The sequence below is a fragment of the Botrytis porri genome, assembly GCF_014898465.1.
Source record: "Botrytis porri strain MUCL 3234 chromosome Unknown BPOR_007, whole genome shotgun sequence".
In the NCBI taxonomy this organism is placed as follows: domain Eukaryota; kingdom Fungi; phylum Ascomycota; class Leotiomycetes; order Helotiales; family Sclerotiniaceae; genus Botrytis; species Botrytis porri.
In genome coordinates, this window is record NW_024066081.1 from 2,380,896 (window position 1) to 2,401,294 (window position 20,399).

Here is a 20,399-nt window from a genome sequence, read left to right on the forward strand (position 1 = left end):
AGAAGATGGCCCCGTCGCTTGGCAGTTTTGACAGTTTCTTTGCCATGTAGGTAGGTTCTTTTGTAGATTCTTTGCGGTTCACTGATCCGCGCATGTTTGATCACCATATCTTACAAACAAACTTAACCCTTCAGTATGACCATAAACTCATGACCCCTTCATACTTATCATCAACATAATGACGGACGATAACCCCCCATCCTCTTCGAGCGCGCCAAAACAAATTGGCAAGATTGGACGATACCAAGGACCCTCGGGCTGGCTATCACTCAGTACAGAAAGCACAAGCCCTATGGCAACACATGGGCAGGGCATCTTGACCAAACTTATCAAGAATCAATCGAACGGATCGTTGGTAACCATGCGGCGGCAGTCTGGATCAATACTAGGTCGAGACTCGTTGGATGATGAAGAGCGCCCGCGTAGCGTATTTGACGACCGCGATGATTTCAGTGAGAGACGTTTGAGTGCTGTGCTCAATGGACCACAGATGCGCAGTCAACGCCTTATTGGCAATAGCAATCCTCGATATAAATGGGAGAGATATTGGAAAACTGAGGAAGAGTTAAAAGGCATGAAGAAGCCGATGTACGTCACTCGAAGTGTTACTCAAGCACAAACAATCAGCCTTATGACCAAAAACTGATAAGTCTCACAGACGCCAGTACTATGAACGAACCAATTCTCTCATTCAACAATACATCTATATTGATCGGTTACTCGATTCTTCAATTCCTCATGATCTCCTCAATGAATACGAACACAATGCATGCAGTGGACGATTTGAAGTGCCCACGACGATATCAGAAGAACCGCGTACACCCCCAGAATCAGAAACCCCCACCACTAATGGCAACGGCTATGGATCTGTCCCGAGAAGAATCAAGCGGACACCCCGAGAGATCTATAAGGTTACGGAGGAGACGCCTCTTCTTCTCTCCGAGGAAGACAGCGAATGCGATGGACCAAAACCTGAAATCCCCGGCATGGAGGACGACAGTGTGGAGAGTGGTGATAGAATTGTGCAAATTGCGATTTATATCAATCTAGTAGCCAATACAGTTCTTCTAGCTGGAAAAATTGCGGTCATTGTGTTGACAAGCTCTCTTTCGGTCCTTGCTAGTCTTGTCGATGCGGCATTGGATTTCCTCAGCACTGCCATCGTTTTTACAACTACCAAAATGATCGAACGTCAAGATCAATATTCGTATCCTGTTGGCCGCCGGCGCCTTGAGCCAATTGGTGTTCTTGTGTAAGGCAGCCCTCTCTACTCATAGCTTTCGCTTGCGCTCGAGTTGATATAATCTCATCTTTTCGATCAAAGGCTAACCTAATGGCGATATAGCTTCAGTGTCATCATGGTTACATCTTTCATTCAAGTGGCATTAGAGTGTTTCAATCGACTCTCTTCAGACGATCGTGTCATTATCGAGCTTACTCTACCAGCCATAGTTATTATGTCCTCAACAGTTTTTATCAAGGCACTTTGTTGGCTATGGTGTCGTCTAATCAAGAACTCTAGTGTCCAAGCACTTGCCCAAGATGCCATGACCGACGTTATCTTTAATATTTTCAGTATCATTTTCCCCCTTGGTATGTTCATCAATATCTTCCCTACCCCTTCATAATCTAATAAGCATACAGTCGGCTTCTACGCTAAACTATGGTGGCTCGACGCTCTCGGAGGTCTTCTCCTTTCCCTCTTCGTCATCATAAATTGGGCCGGTACATCCGCCGGTCACATACGTAACCTCACTGGTGCTGCTGCCACCGCCGACGAACGCAATGTTCTTCTCTACCTCACCATGCGTTTCGCACGCACCATCAAGCAAATCCAAGGTTTGCAAGCATACCACGCCGGCGATAAACTAAACGTCGAAGTCGATATCGTGCTCGATGAAAGTATGAGTCTTCGTGATAGTCACGATTTGGGTGAATCGCTACAGTATGTGTTGGAGTCGGTGCCCACGGTTGACAGAGCGTTTGTTCATCAGGATTATGCGGGCTGGAATTTGCCCACGCATATGCAGCAGCAGGGTGAATGAATGAATGAATCAAGCATAATTAGGTGGTTGCTACTCTTTCAGCATTGTCTTTGAGATGGCTGTGGACATGATGCCGATAGACTTTTCTGATTCTTGAATGATATCACAGGGGAGTATGCCTGCGGCGTAGCAACCTGTATCGTGATTATCTTTTGTACAGATTATTATCAATTCAACATAACAAAACACGATACAGTAAAACACAATAATGAACATCATCTCTATCTAAATTGAATAATATAACTCTCGAACATTAACTACAGCGTATAGCCAACCTCACAATGGAAGCGATTCAAGCGAATGATTTCAATCCCCCCTTTTTGGACCCATCGACATGTATGTATGGGTATATGAGTATCTAGGTAAGTGTTACATTGTAATGCTATTAAGGGTATGTAGTCATGTATTCATGTATGTGAATACTATGTGGTTATTTTATATCTTATATCTAGGTATAGGTATAGGTATAGGTCTGGATAGGTCTGGATAGGTCTAGGGTAGAAGATTCAGTATTTCTGGCAATGGAATGATGATTATGATTATGATTGTGAGAGGGATGTTGTTTCATCTGGGGAGGGATGGAGGGATGGAGGGATGGAGGGATATAGAGGGATTTGAATGGAGAGAAGTGGAATGGGTAGATGATTGGGTAGGTAGGTAGGTAGGATGTAGAATAAAAATAAGAATGACAAGAGTCGCTTTAAAGATATCTCAAATAGTAACTAGGTAGTATAACTATAACTTATATCGATTCTCTAACACTATCCAGTAATATTTTATATAACTTATCAAATAACTCATCAACCCATCAACCATTCATTCATTTGTTTATTTCGAATATCTCCAATGCTAATCTATTCGTCTGATGAGGAGAAAACGGGAGGAGAAAAGATATATATCCACAGCAAAACCTCTCTATAAGGAACCCCCCTATAAGGATACCCTCTATTATCCTTAATATTTTTCGGTCCTCAAAATTTTTAGGCCTAAAAATGACCTCTATTTTTAAAACCCCTTCATTAGGATATCCTTATATTTTGTAGTCTCAGGATTACGTGTATTCTTAGTGGACTGATAGAATCGTCAGGATCAACTATTATATGAAAGTTTTGAAGAGATTTTAGAGAGATTTTATTGAAACCTAAAAAATGTTACTGTATAGCCCGATCGGGATTAATTGGAACTAAATTATTACTGGGTCGGGATGAGTCGGATGCCTCTCTATCAGGATACTTCTATATATTCTTAAAAAAGATTACAAAAACCGGTATTCTTATAGAGAGGTTTTGCTGTATTTGGTGGAGGGGCTAGGGTTAGGATTGAAGACGCCGGCGCGGGGAGAGGGTTAGGGGGGATTAAGAATATTTAATGTTCAGTGGTGGTGATGTTAGCCTCGAGTTTTGGAAACTGGGATGATTAGATGATGGATTTGATGTTGACAGGAATCAAGCAAGAATATGTTGTTGGGTTGATGTGCACACAAAAATGGAGTCGATTCGCATTTCGAGGATCGCGAAGTTTGGAGTTGAGATGTTTCGATGGAGTCGTCTCCAATGTAAGTGGATCTTCGGCGGGTGTGATACCCACGGATAGGGAACAATAATAGGCAAAGCAGGGTCCTGGAGTGTTTGATGGACACACGATCGTACACAGTCCAAGGAGAAGGGGCCGGCCAGTCGTCGTAAGGTTGAAGAATTTCTTCGAAATAGATTGATGTTGATCCGATCCACAGATTTTCATCCACAATAATCAATTGAGAACCATCTATCGGGCGAATGATGGCGATGTTGCAATAGTGCAGCAGGAAAAGTTAATAGATATGAAGGAGTAGATATATGAAAAGGAGATTGGAGGCTCCTTGATGGCTTTTCATTCGGGTATCAATTTGGGATGGGATAAAAGGGTTTTTGTTTAGACGCTGGGGGTGGACGGTTGGTTGTCTAGGTAGCAGCCAATTGTGGTGAAAGACGACAATGGGAGGTTTGAATGATTTCTATTTTCGGAATCGTATGTATGTACTGTGTGGCTTGTTTGCGCGTTTCCCGATTATTATTTGAGGCTGTGTCGATCAATTCACGTGTTATTGTTATTGTTATTGTTATTGTGAATGGAGGAATGAATGTTCGGTTGGATGAAGTTTGGAGGTTTGAGGTTCTAAAAAAAGTCAAAAGGTCTACAAACTCGTATTACAGCAGCCATTGATTGCATGGTGGTCCAAATTATTATTAGTGGAATGCGGAAAAGACGTCATGTCGAAAGGGTTTCAACTTTCGAGAAGATTTCGGGTCCGGCGAAGATTCGTATTTGTGGGTTCCGATTTGATGGATTTTCTGAAATGCGCGGTGGTGGAGTTCGAGCCCCTTAAAATATGTAGATAGCGAAATGTTATTTTTAAGTTTGAGGTCTGAGATTTGAAGATATCAAAGATATTAATGTCTAGTAACTCGAGGCTTTTCGTAGGCAGGCTCGAGGTAGAGTTGCTATATTAATCTGGCTCGTAAAAAGAGTGTTGGACGAATAAGTAACAGAGTAGTAGTGAGGTGAGGTGAGTGCATACCCAATAGTAATAAAACAGGGAGATTGGATAGGTGGCTGAATGTTTCCTCGCGGCACGGCATTGGCATTGATCATACAGAATTCAAGGTACTGTATTCGATTATTGGGATTGAGATTGGGATTGGGATTGGGAAAGACTTCTCTTGGTGCAACAGCCGAAAGGAACCAGGGGTCAGAGATCTTTGGGAAAAGCGTCATGCAAGAGGATAGAATAGGAGTAGAAGTTCTGTTTCCCTCGACCTATCCAGTCCAGCATACTCTACACATGCTCAAGGATGGAGACATGATGCATTTTTGGTTTACCATTGGTGTCACGGTCACGAACCAAAGAAGGACGATACATGAGGGCATACATAATGATGGATGTAGAGATGCAAAGAAGAGAAACATGGACTGGTGATAGAGGAGAGAAGAGAAGAGGAGAGAAGAGGGGAAGATGTGATGGGAGATCTTGGAGCAAGGTTGGAAGCATTCATGTGATGGTGATTAGGAGGTGGCGGGTGACAATAGATGATACATTGTAGTCTTACATATGTCAAAATGTGCTCGGATTACCTTTTCTATATAGTCAATGACAGAAGACCTTGGGATGAAGGTGAAGATGCAGATGAAGATGCAGATGAAGATGCAAATGCAAATGAAGATGAAGATGGGAAAAGTTTCTTTCGGTCAAGAAGATCAATCCAGCCTTTTTGACTGCATTGATGTCAAAGGACCAAGTAATATTTTTAATTCTTGTGCCTGGACTAGCAAGTAATGACAACCCAGCGTTTACCTGACTGCATCAATCTAGGCATAATGAGGAGTAGTGGTCGGTAATGCTTTTGCAGATATCACGAAACATATAACCACATATAACCACATATGACCACATATAATTGATTAATCCGTTCCTGCACTTACACAGTATAGATGAGCAACGCCGACTTATCATTATGCCTTCACCTCCCCACCTAGGTAGTTGGTAATAAATATGCTATGCGTTACGGTAACCTTGAAGGGGAACACGGTGATCATTTACAGCTCAGGAGATATAAGGCCAGTCCTCCGTGCGAAATATGAATAAACTTCCTTGGGTCCCACGGTCCCTGGTGAAAGGAAGGAGGCAGAAAAGAAAGAAAAAGAAAAGAAAAGAAAAAAAAAAAAATAGTATTAGTATTACTCGTCGCATTAGAATTTATTAGTACCCAGTATCTCAGTATCTCCTTGAGTACTTTGTAGCAAAGTAATAAACTATCACCCAGTCATTCACCCATTCACCCATTCACCAATTCACCCAAGCAACCCATGAATTTCTCATCTCCAAACATTCCAACCTCGATAGCATTTTACTCGATTACCTACAGCACTAATAAGAAAATAGTCTATACCTAGGTACCTAGTGGTTCTCTCTAACCTTAACATTCACATCCGTTCTCCATTATCCATCCCCCATTCATTAACAGAATTCATTCTTGTCTTGTTTTCTTTTACCTACCTACTAGGTCCTTTGAGCACCTCATCCTGCCTGCCCTGCCTCGTCTACCTAGGTACCTACATACATACCTAGCTGGAGTACCTACTTTATCATCCTCCTCTATTCACACACTCACTCACTCACTCACTCATCCTCTCACTCACTCATCCACTCTCTCCCGATCATTTTATTAATAAAAAAAACATCACACCACTTCAACATATTGAATTGAATTCTTCAATAATTGATTGCCCTTTTACATCTTGCTAATTTAAAGACATTGCATTTTGTCTAATCAAGTCCATCGCTCTCTTTCCATCAATCACTATTGAATTTTCTGTTTCATCTCCAATCTTTTTTTATTCCTTTCTTTTTCTTCTTTTTGCGTCTTATCGTTGCACTTTGGCTCTCATTCTCTCGTTATTATAGTAAGTAAACATCACTTTGGTTTTCAATTCTATATTTAAATTGCCGCCTATAAACATCAACAATCCCCAAAAATTTCCAGCTCTACTACATACCACGTACCTTTCCCCAAACGCCAGACGTCCAACTGCAAAATCCATTTGGCAGCCATAAGAAAATATGTTTATTTAGGTCAAGGTTCATTCACTACCCATTTGTCCATATTCAATCTTTGCTGTGGCTTGGAAGAGTTGTTCAGCATCTTTCCATCACCACCCTTCTCACCCATCCTTGCCCTCCGAGGATACACTCGGCGAATAACACCACATTGGCTTGCTTCTATTCAAACCTACACTACACCGGTCTCTCTTCACAACAGCATGGGCCTTTGATGAATCGGCCGATCTATCGAAACACTGGAGACTTGCATTTTCATCTGTTCTAAAAGGATCTTGCTAACCTCGCCTGTGGCCATTGCAATAGACCCGTTTTCTCACAATTTTCTCGCACACGTCTTTGCCAACGAAAACTTGCCTATTCAGCTCAATGTTCATGACTTCTCTTCTGCAACATTGATTCGTGAATTTTCCCTTCCAACACTTCAATCCTTTGCAGATCAAACATACCAACGGCATCGAGCCTAGTATCCCCTATTTGGATACCTTTTTTCAGTCCTTACTACTGAGAAGCTCGAGACCGGCAATCTCGTCTTCCAAACAATAGATACAAACTACATGCCTTTAATTCCGAAGAGTTTTGGGCGACGCAAGTCGACAGCAAATGCATTGGATAATCCCGAACCTCCCGTCGAATCGTCCTTTAAGGTTTTCGAGCGCCCTCAAGCTGGGGTTCACAAGTCCGGTCCATCTTTCGACGGTGGAGTCAAATTTGCTAGAGCAAGCGGTACAGCCGACCCGCACAAGGAGGACAATCTTTTTGAGGGCATGAAAGTTAACACTGTCAATCGGTTAGTACTGAAATTCCACCTGGGTGGGAGGTTCAGGGGACCTCCAACTAGGGTACACCCTTGGCATAATAAGCTGATAAATTTCAAGTGGTAGTGGAGCGTCGAATACGAACACCGCATCGACCACAGATAATTCTTCAAGGTTAAGTGCAGCATCTACAGCCCCTTCATCGATGGAGACACCTGGCCACGAAGACTGGAGAACACCACATGATAGACACAGCGACGCTCCCCTTCCGCCGTTACCAAAGACATCGTCTGGATTTTCTCTGAAGAACGCTGGAAGAACACTCTCTTGGGGTAGAAACAAAGCCACTCCTTCTCCATCAAAAGTATCAGACGAGCTACCACCTTCCCCAACTATTCGCGACGATAGCGCCTCGAGTCGAACGCGCGCAGTGACTGCATCCAGCTACGCAAGCACGGCTACACCACCAAAACTCGGAGAGAGAGATCTGGATCTGACAATGGGTGACGACTTTGGAGATATGTTTGCTGGAATGGCGCACCGCAGAAATGCTGTTCCAGATTCGCCTGGCGTCAGAGGATTCGCCAAGAGCCCTGTAAGTCGAGTCTCGACTATTAACGTCGACTTACTAACGTGAAGCAGGAAATCCTCCCACCCGAGCCAGCATTGAAGTCGTACTCTGCTAGTCGTGCTAACCAACCTTCACCCCTCATACTTGACAAACGGAAAACCGTCGAAGATCCACCATATTCATGGGGATCAAATGATGGACTCATGAAAAATACTAGTCCACCTCCAGTGGCCACTCGTCATATGGGACCTCCTGCTCACCAACCTCCTCCGGTTCCAAGACATGGACCTTTGCATCAAACTGATGGAAACCAAGCCATCCCAAGACCACGTTCAAGTGCGCCTCGCCCCGACTCGACACTTAAGAGAAGTAGTGCTCTTTCCATGCGCCGCCATTCCACATTGGAATTTGATGGTGTCGACGAGGACGCTGCACTCCTGCGCGAGTCTGTCAATGCGAGCAGACATCTGGGTGAAGCACCAAGCAATCCGCAGGCCCGAAAAAGCTGGGCACTCCCTTCTCAAGCAGCATATAACGCCAAGGCGACTGCAAAAACACAGCTCCTCGAGCCAGAGGAAGATGAAGATCTCTTTGAATCCGCCGATTTAGCTCAGCAATTCCAGGAGAGGTCAGAATCTCCCCCTCCTTCGAGGCAAGCTCCAGTGAACAAGGTTATGACACCGGCCCAATTCGAACGATATAGACAAGATCAAGAGCGTTTGAGAAGCGTTGGGGGGCGCCCGAAAGATGAAGAAGCTGAGGAGGAAGAGGAAGAAACTTACGATGACGATGAGGACGAAGCCGAGAAGAGCAAGAATGCTGCCAAGCAACGACGAAAGCAGGAGGCTCACATGTCAGTATACAGACAACAAATGATGAAAGTCACCGGAGACTCGACACCTTCGCCGGGCCCATCCCGCCCTTCAATGTTTAGCAGCCAAAGTACTCCCAACCTAGTACTCGACGGTGCGACAGAGGATGGAGAGGAGGAGGATGAAGAAGTTCCTTTGGCCATTCTTGCTGCTCACGGATTCCCAAATAAGAACAAGCCACCTACAACCAGATTAACTAGCGTGGGATCAAACCCTAATCTTAGAGGTGCTGCTCAAGGTGTTCCAGGTATCGGAGGACCTTTGCCTGTGTTTGCTCGCAACTTGCCTCAAGACCCCTTTGTTGGTGCAGGCCTCGTCTATCCAGCAAATAGAGAGTCGCTAGCATTCGGAAATGGTGGCCCAGGATCTATCAACGGCACTCCAAACAGAGTTGCTCCTCCAGGAGGTCTTGTAGGTGTCATTGCCACGGAAGAACGCTCTCGAGCCGCGCGGAGAGGAAGCCCAAACCCTGGATATGGTCAGATGCCTCCTGGCGGTTTCACTGGCATGGTTCCTCCACCAATGATGGGACAGGTCCCCATGGGAGGCGGCGCATTAGGTATGGGCCAGATGGGACCTATGGGAGGAATGCCTCAGCCACTGCTCACTCCTGGCGATCAGGCTCAGATCCGGATGACGGAACAAATGCAATCATTTATGCAGATGCAGATGCAATTTATGCAGATGATGGCAACAAATCAAGGTGGACAAGGTACCCCACCCCCCAGTGGCGCGCCACAGCTTGGTCCACTGGGTCAATTGGGACCAATGGGTCACATGTCTCAGCCAAACTTTGGTGAGATGCAACGACCTTCAAGTCAGCAATTGCCCACTAGCAACTCGGGCCCAAATCTGCGACCAGGAAGCGCACAACGTACTATGAGTATGCTTGAGCCTGGCGGAATGCCTTGGTTGCAGCAACAAAATGGACAAGGATTCGCACCATCACCACACGCTCAAGGCAACGGTTATGCTCCATCAATAGCGCCATCCGAACGAAGCAATATCGGATTGCCTGGTCGATATAGACCAGTCTCACAGATTCCTCTTACCGATGCCAAATCAAGAACCGCGACCATGTCTGGTGCCATTGGTGGTTGGGACAGCAAGCATGCCTCGACAATCAAGACCGTTCAGAGAGTAGATAATGATGATGAAGATGATGAAGAAGGATGGGCGGAAATGAAAAAGAAGAGAGAGCAGAAGAAGTCTATTTGGAAATCAAAAAAGGATACTAACGGTCTCTCGGAAATGCTTGGTTACACGCAATAATAATCTCATGGGTGGATAACTCGCTATTAGGTGCTTCTGCATGTGCATTTGAAGGGGATAGCTTTGTGATATATAGCATGAAAACTTTGGCGTTGTAAGACTTGGGGCATTGAACTGGAAATCATACCTATGGCATGACTGCTTGTATAGTAGTAATATAATTTTCTTCAGATTTGGGCGGGTTTCTTTTTTGATCTTTCTTTTTGTTTTAATGATCGAACTCATACCGCCAATTAATCAACGACTCTTTTTTGCCATTCTTTTTTCAGTGCAAACGCGTGCGGTCCTCTGTGAATCAAAATCAAATCTAGAAGCAAAGCGTCACATCAAATGCTCCAATCATTCAATCATCCAATCGTCCAGTAATCCATACTCCTCCTTTCCTTCATCACTCAAGCCAAACTATGAATAGCATCACATTCCCCCTCATGCAATCTTTCCGGCAGCCCACTCCCTCTTCTTAACACCCAATTCCACAGCGGCAGCAGCCCAATCCTCTCCATGATTGTGTCCCTTCCCCTTCTCGGTTGTCCCTACACCCGCTCTCATGAGCGCCTGATCCTCCGTAAGAACCGTCAAGAGACCAAAAATAAGAGGCACACCGGCGTCTAATTGAATGCGCATCAGACCTTGCGAAACGCTCTCGGCTATGTATTCGAAATGCATGGTTTCGCCTTTGATGAGGCAGCCGATGGCGATGATGGCATCGAAGGGCGCGGTGGAGGCGGTACTTTGTGATTGCGTGGGGAGGGAGGTGAGGTCGGTGGTGGAGGAGCCGAGGAGGTCGCCGGCGGAGAGGGAGGAACTTTGCGTGGATTGAATTTGAGAGGCGGAGTAGAGTCTGGGGAGGTGGAGGGAGGAGGAAGTTAGTTTTGTTTGTTTGTTTGTTTGTTTGGTTGGTTGGAGTTTGCGGGAAGGGAGGAGAGGGGGTTCATAGGGGTTTGGAAGATGCGAGTCAAGGGATGTACATAGGTATGTATGTATGTACGAATGAAAAAATAAATAGCAATAGGATAAAAATATGCACGTACTTGGAACACGCAATTGGCAATTCCCAACTCCCGGGCACGGATTGCACGACAATATTCGCTTTCTTGACGCCGCTGGCCAAGAGCGTCTTTTTTGTACCGGCGAGCAGCGGCTCGATTATGGCTAAGTGTGTGTGTGGTTAGTGGATGGATGATTTAGGTAGTGTGGTGAGATTTGCGCTATAAGCTGGGATTGAAGAGAGGAGAGGGTGGACAATTCTGGGAGGAGGGGAAATACTTACAGGTGTTCCAGCGCGCGTGGACGATTCCGATGCGGAGGGCGCTGCCGTCGTGTTTTTGGGCTTGGCCGGGTCCTTTGAGGGAGGTGTCCATCTTTGGGGTTGAGGGTTGAGGGTTGAGGGTGCGTGGATGGGTTGGTGGGTAGGTTGAAGGTTGGGTTGTTTGATTGATTGATTGTTTGTTTGTTTGACTGTGAGTGTGGAAGAATGAACGATTTATTAGTTGTGGTCTGGAGAAGTCGGAGGGGTTTTTGGTGGGGTAGATAAAAATGGGAGGGATGTAGGTGCATTGATCAATGGTGCCGCAATCTCTCCTGGTTAGCTAGTGGGTAAGTAGGCATGTACTGTTTGTAATATTCGATTACAAATGGAGCATTCATTATTTTGATTCGGAATTTTTGCAATCTTGATTAGAACTGCTACATCTACTCGATTAACATTAGGAGATATGATTCTAAACATTATTAAGGTTATTGTATGGTATCACAATGCTGGCATTTTCAATCATCCATATCAATCAAGGAGCTTGGACCATCTACACCTCCCGCCACCCCAGGGCCGTTTCAGACCCAATTCCAGAAAGGGCACGACGGTAAAATAGTAAGGTGGTACTTTCCGTGTAGGAAGGGGTTGTTTTGATATGAAAGCTGTAGAGATACTTATCACATACGCTTGCTCGAGTTCCTTCGTTGACCAGTGGTAATCTTACTTGATAGCAGAGTTTCTCCGAGTCTTATTTCTAATTGACTTTAACACAATGGCGTCATCTACCAATCCTACTCCTGCGTCCCAACCCACCAGTGTTTCTTCCAAACTGGGACCTTGGATACGACTGAATGGAATCTCCTATTCCCAGTTGCCCGAGGCAGGTATAGGTATTGAAGTAGCCAGTGGAGCTATAAAGGCATTGAACGGTAGTGGTCATCCTACTAAAAATGCGAAGGCATTTATAACGGCAGTGCTCGAAGAGGCAAGCCCGTTCTTCAATGGAATGGTCCAGAATGCACCACCTTGGACATTTCTCAAATCCAAGACGGGTGTTGAGTTGTATAAACGCGTCGTTTCCAAGGAAGAACTAGATTATTGCAATGGAACACACGATAAAGCAATAAAGAAAGCAAATGAGGAAGGGGAGACTTGGTTTGCCAGAAGAAGTATTCATGAGAATAAAGCAGAAGCAAATACAGCTTCTTGGGACGAATTTACTCTCCACATCAAGCAAGAACACTTCGAGAGAGAGAAGGATTGGTGTCACTCTGTGCTCGCCAGTAGCAGGAGAGCGATGTACTGGGAAACGAGCGACTTGGAGATTGTGGCTGGTGACAAGCAATGGAACAATATCTCAATGGAAGTTGTAGAAATGGTTCATAAGCCCCCGGTTGTCTCTGAACGAAAGTTTCCTGAGGTACTGATTACTGCATCACATAACGAACCTGGAAAGAGTGAATTCTTGGTTATTTCAATACCCATAACCGATTCAGCCAGTGTCCGGTCACAAAATCCCAGTTTTCAAGAATCCGGTTTTGCCTCCGCCAAAAAGAAGGGTCAAGTTGTGGGGGCTTACGCATCGATTGAACGATGTTGTCTTCGTACTAACCCTAGTGGTACAGCTGGGGAGATAGAATGGATAATGGCTACTGCTGTAGGAATCCTCTGTACACATTTGTGCTGTATAGTTTGCTAACAGATGCATAGTCGGATGCCAAAGGTTGGCTACCTCAATTGATACAGAAACCCAGTATACCGGGCCAGATTCAAAAGGATGTGAGCATGTACATGTGTTGGGTCGAAGACCAAAGGAAACCAATACCTGACGTTCTTCCACGATGAATAGAATGACAACAATGATTGTAGACGAAGCGTCAACATTGATCGAAAAACTCCAAGGACCGATTTGGTCAAAAAATGTTCCTGCATGACGAGATCAATCCTCCAATGGCGATAACAGAGTCTGATGACAGTGTTCCCAGCATCATCTAGCATTTTGTTTGGGTTTGAGAAATTGAATGGTGTTAGGCGTGGATGACTTTGCTTGCTGGATAGCAGCATGAAGCGATGTGCGAAAGGGGGAAAGAGGCTTCGTTAATGATTGCTATTCTTATAAATAACAATTCAAGCGTTTACATTACTCCTCTGAGCCCAGAGCTCTTTTATTGCCATCGCTGTTCCCTCAACAATAAGTTTGTGCTCCTCTGCGTGCATTCTTGCTTCAAGGTCCCCTAAAGATTCAGAACTCTTGCACTCCACTTCTTTGACTACTATTGGTGTTCCACGATCAACTTCACTGATCACATAGTGAATCATGAGGCCCGTCTTGTTATTCTCCAACTTGCCCTGTTGGAAATCATTGAAAGCCCTTCCGATAGCATTAGCGCCATCATATTTGCCTGGAAGTGCTGGGTGAAGATTTATGATTGGTATCTTCTTAGCAGTCAGGGGGTCAATGAATGTTGGTGCGAGAATATGCATCCAACCAGCACAGATAATCTAATGATTGTTACTACATAAGAGATGTGAAAAGTGATTTGAAACCCGAACAAGGTCAGGGTATTGAAAGAATCAAGGGGAACAGTAATGAAAATGGTTACTCACGATATCAGGTTGTTCTGAAATCACGAGATTCGCAAGGTCCGCATCATACTTTTCTCGCGCAGCTTTTATCACTGCGGGGCCCTTCTCATCCTTTTTATGGTACTTTCCCGTCAACAGATTGTGACATGTTGTTGGTATGCCCGCCTCTGCTGCACGAGTAACTCCATACGCCGCCTTTCTATTTGTGATAACTCGGATTATCTTCACATATGGCAAGGTGATTTCCGCGTCATTGGTCCCTTGCGAAGCATCAATGAGTGCTTGTAGATTGCTGCCATTTCCAGAGATGAGAACTATAGCTTTAGCTTGAGGAGGTGACATTTTTGCGTTGAGATGGAATTGGCTGGTGAGGAGGTTGTTGTGTTGATGTTAAGTTTTGTTAATATGGTTGATTATCAACTATATAGAGGGTAAGGTTATGTTACTGTAGAAAGCGAGTGTGGGCCTGCCTGTGAAGAGGGGTGTAAAATGAAATAAAAACTGTGAGGTGGGGAAATGAATTATGAGAGTTGGGGGATTACTGGGTGGAGTCTATGGCGATTTAGGGCTGGACTAGTCAATATAAATATAGCCAAGGTTCTTTTTAGATCTATAACTATCCGCTTCAAGACTCTACAATATGGGTGATGGTGAATAGACCTTATATCTCTCTTACATATTTTCTACCTTAACAATTCTTACAATTACCCACAGAACTCCTTGATACCTGCGGGAGAAAAAGTCGACGAGTTCATATCGATGGTGGGGTCGAGGTTGCCAAGGAATATATTTTGCTAGCTCGTTATCAGGTTATGTAAGATGAATTCAGCCTTATTGAACGAGAAGGCTGCACTTTGATTTCTCTCCAACAATTAATCCTTGAATGCAAATCACTTTACAAGTTACACCCTCAATTCTTATTTCAATTCCAACTCCTAATAACGAATACCAGCACAATGGCTATCGAAGAAATAATCACAGACCCATCCCTCAAGCTTGCACTTGAAACTTCGAATCAGACGCGGGAACAAGCAATTGCTCTCCTAGACTTCGTATCGGCTGCATCCACAACCTCCCCTCCGTCGAACGAAGTTCTACTACAGATTTCTAAACAACAAAAACTACTCCTTACATATCTCGCACAATTGAGAGGTCTACATCGTGATGCTCATGCCGGCGCACGAGAAACAAAAGCTTTAACCGCGGAAGCGCGTCAAGAAGTAGATAGGCTACATTTACAACTTCAGAATCTATACTATGAACAACGACATTTACAGGGAGAGATTGCTGCTTGCGAATCATATGAGTGAGTTTCCGGTCAAATTTAAAAGTATAAACCTAGGCAGTGTCGTTAATGCTATCTTCTACAGTCATAAATATCAGCAACTTCCCCTGATACCCGTCGATGAATTCCTAGCGCAACATCCTGAGCACGCTGACGCTGATGAGAATGCGCTTATGATTGCAAGAATAGATCATGAACATCAGGAACGATTGAAGTTGGAAGAACAAAGACAAGGACTTTTGAAGAAGAAACAAGGCTTGATTGCCGATAATAAGAAGAGGAAGGATGATCTAGCCAATCTTGACAAAGATTTGGAGAAATTTATCGATGTAAGTTTGGACTTTGTTGCGCCCATTTTTCGAAGAATGGAATTCTCATACTGATTGATAATAGGCTGCGAAACCAATACAGAAAACTTTTGAACGTGTGGTATGAGAAGGTGGATGATTGGCAGATTAACATTGTGTCTGCTTATGGTAGAAAATTCCCTCCTTCGCGGAATTAGGGACGGTCATTGAGATGTCGTCGCAAGCTGTGCTTCCGGTATGGTAACAAAAATAGGTACCATCAACTCAAGAAGCGTAACACGAGTGAGACTTTGCAGAGGTTGTGGATAGTGGAGAGCGATGTTAGGGTTGAGGGTACCTGTCATTGGACTTGGATTAAATACATAAATTAATGTACGATGTAATATAAACATCAAAAACAGTTTTGGAACCTGACTAACATTTTTCTTGGGACTTTCTGGTACCTCGGAGTGACATTTCAATTTTCCAAATGTTATATACTCATCACCCCAAGCTTTCCTAATCTCAGCTTAACTTGGCAATCAGCACCGATTGGACGCCGGGCTCGTCAAATGCTGACATTCGCATTCTGGACTTGAATTTCAAGCCACGCATCTTACCATGCTCGAGGAGTCAAGAGGAAATTACCTCGATAACGTACCTGGGGGGATCAACACCGGTGCAACCCGTATACTAGGAGAACAAACACAAGCCATGTCACACAAGAGGAAGTCCGATATTGACATACAGGAAACAGATTATCTGAATTTAGCGGTGGCGGACAAGGACATTTTCCCGAGAGGTCTGAATATTAATAGGCAAAAAGCTGACAGCAAACAGCCATGAAGTCTTGGCTGGCTGTTCAGAGAAGCAAAAACTCATCCTGGGCGTAATTTTCATGGAAATCTTGTTGGTCTGCTCGATATTAGCGATTGTAGGACAATGACTCTGCTTACCTACTTACCATGTTTGCCGTTTCTACGATCTGGATTTTTCTTTCTGTTTCTGCATTTCGCTCGTGTCTTGTGTCTTGGTTTAAGATCTTTTCTGGAATACAGAACATTCGATGTGATTGTTTGAAATATGTTGAGAATCTTAATTGCGTGGTTTGCGCTACTAGTTCTAGGTGCGGATAGGGTTGCGGCGCAGTCGAGCACGTCGTCGAGTGCAGTGCCGACGCATGTGGTTTCGGTTGGTATCGAAGGATTGCAGTTTACGCCGACGGAATTGAGTGCGAATGTTAGTGATGTGATAGGTATGCATTTTGAGAAAGGAGTCTCCATGTTGAGTTTGGTATGGAGAATGCGCGTTATACTAATCGATGACTGGATTGTTAGAATTCCGATTTTATCCTCAAAATCATTCCGTGGCGAGAGCAGAATATGGAAGCAATAGAGCGTGTATTCCATATGAAGTTACGGGTATCAACAAGAAGGGGTTTTGGAGTGATTTTCATCCGATCAGTGTGGTTTTAAATGATGTTTGTATATTCATTGAGAATATTTGGAAAATGTCATTGCATGATCTAACTTGAGAGTGTTTAGCCTCCGAAATTCCAAGTCGTTGTTAATGATACGAATCCAATCTTCTTTTATTGTTCGGCTCCAGGGGCATGTCGTGAGGATGGAATGATTGGTGTAATTAATGCTGTACGTTTGACTAATTTAATGTCACTGGGCAAGATTTGATTCCGAATACTGATGATTCTTAATCTTAGAACTCAACTCAAACGTTCACAAATCAATTGGAATATGCGAAGAACTCCTCGTTACAATTTAGTCCTGGCGAAAACTTCCCCGTCGAAGCCACTTCACCCTCATCTTCGACTGCTCGTCCGACGTCTACCTCATCCTCAGGCGACTTCCCCAGCACCACCACCTCCGCTTCCACAATAATCGTCACAGACTCTTCTCCCTCCTCTTCCTCATCCACCAAGCTATCCCCAGGCGCTATAGCCGGAATAGCCATCGGCGCATCCGCACTCGTCCTCCTAGCCAGCGCCCTCCTCTACCTCTGCGGCCGTCAACGCAGCATCAGAGAAATCATCCAACACAACTCCCGTCCCTCAAACATGACTTCCCATACTCACCCCAATCCGCATCATCCCGGTGGTCCCAACCCCCAATCTTACATCGCGCCCTCGGCAACTCTGTCCGAAACAACATATTACAACAAACCCCGACATCTCATGACGGAAAATGAAATTCGCGGGCTGGGACAATTTTCCGGCGCGGGGAGTGAAAATCATTCGCATCTTTCGGATTCGAATATTGGAAGTGAGGGGTATAGACGGACTCGCAGTCGCAGTCCGGGGGCGGATGAGTATGGGATGGTTGTTCCGCCGTTGAATCTAGGAGGGAGTGGGAGTGGGAGTGGGAGTGGGGATGGAAGGAGAGGAGTTGAGGGGAGAGCAAGTCCGAATGGTCAACAAGCACATGTGAATTCGGGTGGGAATGTGAGTTTACCGAATAGTCCTGGAATGTCTGGATCTTTAGGTGTGCAGATGGGGATGGGAGAGAGGTGGGAACGGGAAAGGGAGAGTGAGAGATTGAGAGGACTGAGGTGCGTTATTTATTATTATTTTTCACCCTTCTTTCAATATATCCCCATTTGATATATCATCCACTAACCCACCAACCACTTCAAGACCCTCTCCCTCCCCGGGAACTCCAAATCATTTCCACTCCCACGCTTCATCATCAGGACCCCACGAACTAGCAACGCATCAGGATCGAGAGAGTTTGCGCGGACATGGCCATGATCGATACGATGATCCGGAAATGTGAATATTGAGTAATTTTTTCTTTCCCTTTTCCTGAACTGTGGGTTTGTACCTACCTACATTATAATCCATTTTCTCCTTTTTTTCCCCATGTGCTTTGGGAGGTTTCTTTGGGAGTTGTTTTTTGGGCATCTTCTGCAGGGTGAATCGTATAGTCTGGGAATACATCGCCTAGCATGGTATGGCACAGAAACGAACAAAGGCTGATTTTTAACAGAGATAGGAGGTTAGCGAAGCAAGGGGGTGCGGACACCTTCTTTTGGGATGAGGGAGAGTCGCGATGATGTTTGCGATGAGGAGTTTCGTTTTTGGAAGGCGTTGGAGTTTGAGGTTTGGGGGTTTGAAGATTCAAAGAGAATGTCTGGATCCGACTGTGGGAAAGGGTTGGGTTGAATGACTATGCAAAAGTCTCTAGGTGGGATAAGATATGCAATAATAACACCGTGTTAAGAATAAATTTCGAGTCTAGTGGTCAAAAAATGAACGAAATAGACACTTCTGATCATTAGATCTACGTCTTGGAACATTGTAGCGTAAGGAAAAGGGTATCTCTATCTATAATTCTTTCAGATCATAAATTCATCTCCGAAAACAACAGCAACTTAAACGGTCAAAGCCCTTCAAGCAATTGGTTTAACATCACTCAACCATGGCAACCCCAATTTCTTCATGTCAACCGCAATTTGGAAAAGGTAATCCAAGCTACATGGGATATCAGCATCATTTACATCACTCAAAACAAATAGTGAAATCATAACCTACCTCTCACACTGAGTCTTCGCCTTGTGTACCGACTCCCCCCAAACATAAACTCCATGTCTCCTCACCAAAACCGCATACGTATCCGGACACTTCTCCATTGCTTCTTCCAGATACTCCGTCAAATCTTCTTCATGGGGTGTATTTTCAATAACTGGAATGCGCAACGTATCGTGATATCCCAGATTTCCTGTCTTCGTGTAGCCTTTTCCAAATGCTTTGATTTGTTCGATGTTATTGATTTCAAACATGGTGGTGTTGGGTGCGGATTCTAGGAGGAGGGTGATGAGGACTGCCCATTTTGAATGCGTGTGGATGCAACAACCTGCGTTTCGCTTGGTGAATGCAGCCATGAAAAGGGGGGTGCATTGGGAAGGCTTGAGATTGGGCGGTGAGCGGAGGTAGATGCGTTGTTTGGGATCAAGTTGTTTGGTTATATCGAGCACGTAAATGTGTTCTGGTTTCATGAGTTCTTTTTGGACTCCAGATGGCGCAAGATATACTAGATCACTGGGAGGGTTAGTTTATGGTTGGAGTGAGAGGGAAGAAGGGCATACTCTTTACGAATACTGGCGCCGCCTCCTGTACCTGTTACCCATCCTAGATGCCAAAACTTTGCACATAGTTCTGGGATTAGATTCGCGGGATGCTGAGAATCTTCTGAGATAATAAGATGATCATTATTTTCCGATTCTGGAGTTGGGTTTAGGGTAGTCATGATTGCTGTGTAGACTAGGCAACTCTTCCGTAATAATACTACCGTATATGTGAAATGTACATGAATTAGGATGAAATCTAGCCGTATAATTCCAGTAACCTCCAAATAAAACGTCAATCTTAGATTCCGAATGGAGAAAATTAAATCATGCTATATAATTTGTTGGTTAGTGACATTTTGGTGGGGAGATATCAAGTAGACCCTGCACTCAGCCTAGGTTAACTGTGGATGCTAATCCCAGATAAGGTATCTGATAGAAAGAAATCGAACCGCGTCTTAAGTAAGGTAGTACCGGTATTGTAGCTGACGAAGAGGAGGTTGGGAATTGATCTAACATTGAGGAAGAGTTGGCATTGAAGTTAAAGAGGAAATGAGGTGTCCTTTTTGGCTACTCAATTTGTGTCATGTTAACATAGGTAAAGTGACTGCTATGTAGATATCTACATCGTAGGTAGTAGTTAGATAATAGATAAGAGGATGTGGACAGCTTAGTGTATCCATGGATTATGTAGTGCTGGCTCAAATCGGCATTGGTCACTATGCCATCCATATCCATTTGATGGTTATATAGATTATGACATGTGTACGACCAGTACCATCAGAACCACCAGTACCACC

The 20,399-nt window shown here is 44.5% G+C and overlaps 9 protein-coding genes across 9 annotated transcripts; 6 read left to right on the plus strand and 3 right to left on the minus strand.

Annotated features, from left to right (window-relative positions):
* Window positions 1-178: 178 nt before the first annotated feature.
* EAF01_006043 (uncharacterized protein) lies at window positions 179-2,045 on the plus strand (the record flags this gene model as incomplete). The annotated part of the gene is made up of 4 exons (XM_038914297.1): window positions 179-588; window positions 659-1,252; window positions 1,346-1,593; window positions 1,645-2,045. 4 exons carry the CDS (start codon window positions 179-181, stop codon window positions 2,043-2,045), a joined length of 1,653 nt encoding a protein of 550 aa, XP_038770746.1.
* A 1,423-nt stretch (window positions 2,046-3,468) lies between these two features.
* Window positions 3,469-3,876, plus strand: EAF01_006044 (uncharacterized protein; the record flags this gene model as incomplete). Its single annotated transcript, XM_038914298.1, has 3 exons — window positions 3,469-3,600; window positions 3,661-3,726; window positions 3,778-3,876. The coding sequence occupies 3 exons, from the start codon at window positions 3,469-3,471 to the stop codon at window positions 3,874-3,876; spliced, it is 297 nt and encodes a 98-aa protein (XP_038770747.1).
* A 3,320-nt stretch (window positions 3,877-7,196) lies between these two features.
* Window positions 7,197-10,112, plus strand: EAF01_006045 (uncharacterized protein; the record flags this gene model as incomplete). Its single annotated transcript, XM_038914299.1, has 3 exons — window positions 7,197-7,429; window positions 7,518-7,992; window positions 8,040-10,112. 3 exons carry the CDS (start codon window positions 7,197-7,199, stop codon window positions 10,110-10,112), a joined length of 2,781 nt encoding a protein of 926 aa, XP_038770748.1.
* A 426-nt stretch (window positions 10,113-10,538) lies between these two features.
* EAF01_006046 (uncharacterized protein) lies at window positions 10,539-11,473 on the minus strand (the record flags this gene model as incomplete). Its single annotated transcript, XM_038914300.1, has 3 exons — window positions 10,539-10,953; window positions 11,144-11,264; window positions 11,383-11,473. 3 exons carry the CDS (start codon window positions 11,471-11,473, stop codon window positions 10,539-10,541), a joined length of 627 nt encoding a protein of 208 aa, XP_038770749.1.
* A 363-nt stretch (window positions 11,474-11,836) lies between these two features.
* EAF01_006047 (uncharacterized protein) lies at window positions 11,837-14,496 on the minus strand. Its single transcript, XM_038914301.1, has 2 exons — window positions 13,972-14,496; window positions 11,837-13,866 (listed from the first exon to the last, which is right to left on the minus strand). Exons 1-2 carry the CDS (start codon window positions 14,290-14,292, stop codon window positions 13,492-13,494), a joined length of 696 nt encoding a protein of 231 aa, XP_038770750.1. The 5' UTR covers window positions 14,293-14,496; the 3' UTR covers window positions 11,837-13,491.
* EAF01_006048 (uncharacterized protein) lies at window positions 12,137-13,209 on the plus strand (the record flags this gene model as incomplete). Its single annotated transcript, XM_038914302.1, has 2 exons — window positions 12,137-13,021; window positions 13,075-13,209. 2 exons carry the CDS (start codon window positions 12,137-12,139, stop codon window positions 13,207-13,209), a joined length of 1,020 nt encoding a protein of 339 aa, XP_038770751.1.
* Window positions 14,497-14,906: 410 nt separating the features above from the next.
* Window positions 14,907-15,670, plus strand: EAF01_006049 (uncharacterized protein; the record flags this gene model as incomplete). Its single annotated transcript, XM_038914303.1, has 3 exons — window positions 14,907-15,256; window positions 15,321-15,564; window positions 15,629-15,670. 3 exons carry the CDS (start codon window positions 14,907-14,909, stop codon window positions 15,668-15,670), a joined length of 636 nt encoding a protein of 211 aa, XP_038770752.1.
* Window positions 15,671-16,605: 935 nt separating this feature from the next.
* On the plus strand, window positions 16,606-18,588 carry EAF01_006050 (uncharacterized protein; the record flags this gene model as incomplete). Its single annotated transcript, XM_038914304.1, has 6 exons — window positions 16,606-16,777; window positions 16,860-17,002; window positions 17,067-17,171; window positions 17,240-18,084; window positions 18,170-18,304; window positions 18,522-18,588. 6 exons carry the CDS (start codon window positions 16,606-16,608, stop codon window positions 18,586-18,588), a joined length of 1,467 nt encoding a protein of 488 aa, XP_038770753.1.
* Window positions 18,589-18,798: 210 nt separating this feature from the next.
* EAF01_006051 (uncharacterized protein) lies at window positions 18,799-19,993 on the minus strand. The gene is made up of 3 exons (XM_038914305.1): window positions 19,621-19,993; window positions 19,067-19,573; window positions 18,799-19,006 (listed from the first exon to the last, which is right to left on the minus strand). The coding sequence occupies exons 1-3, from the start codon at window positions 19,779-19,781 to the stop codon at window positions 18,925-18,927; spliced, it is 750 nt and encodes a 249-aa protein (XP_038770754.1). The 5' UTR covers window positions 19,782-19,993; the 3' UTR covers window positions 18,799-18,924.
* Window positions 19,994-20,399: the final 406 nt, after the last annotated feature.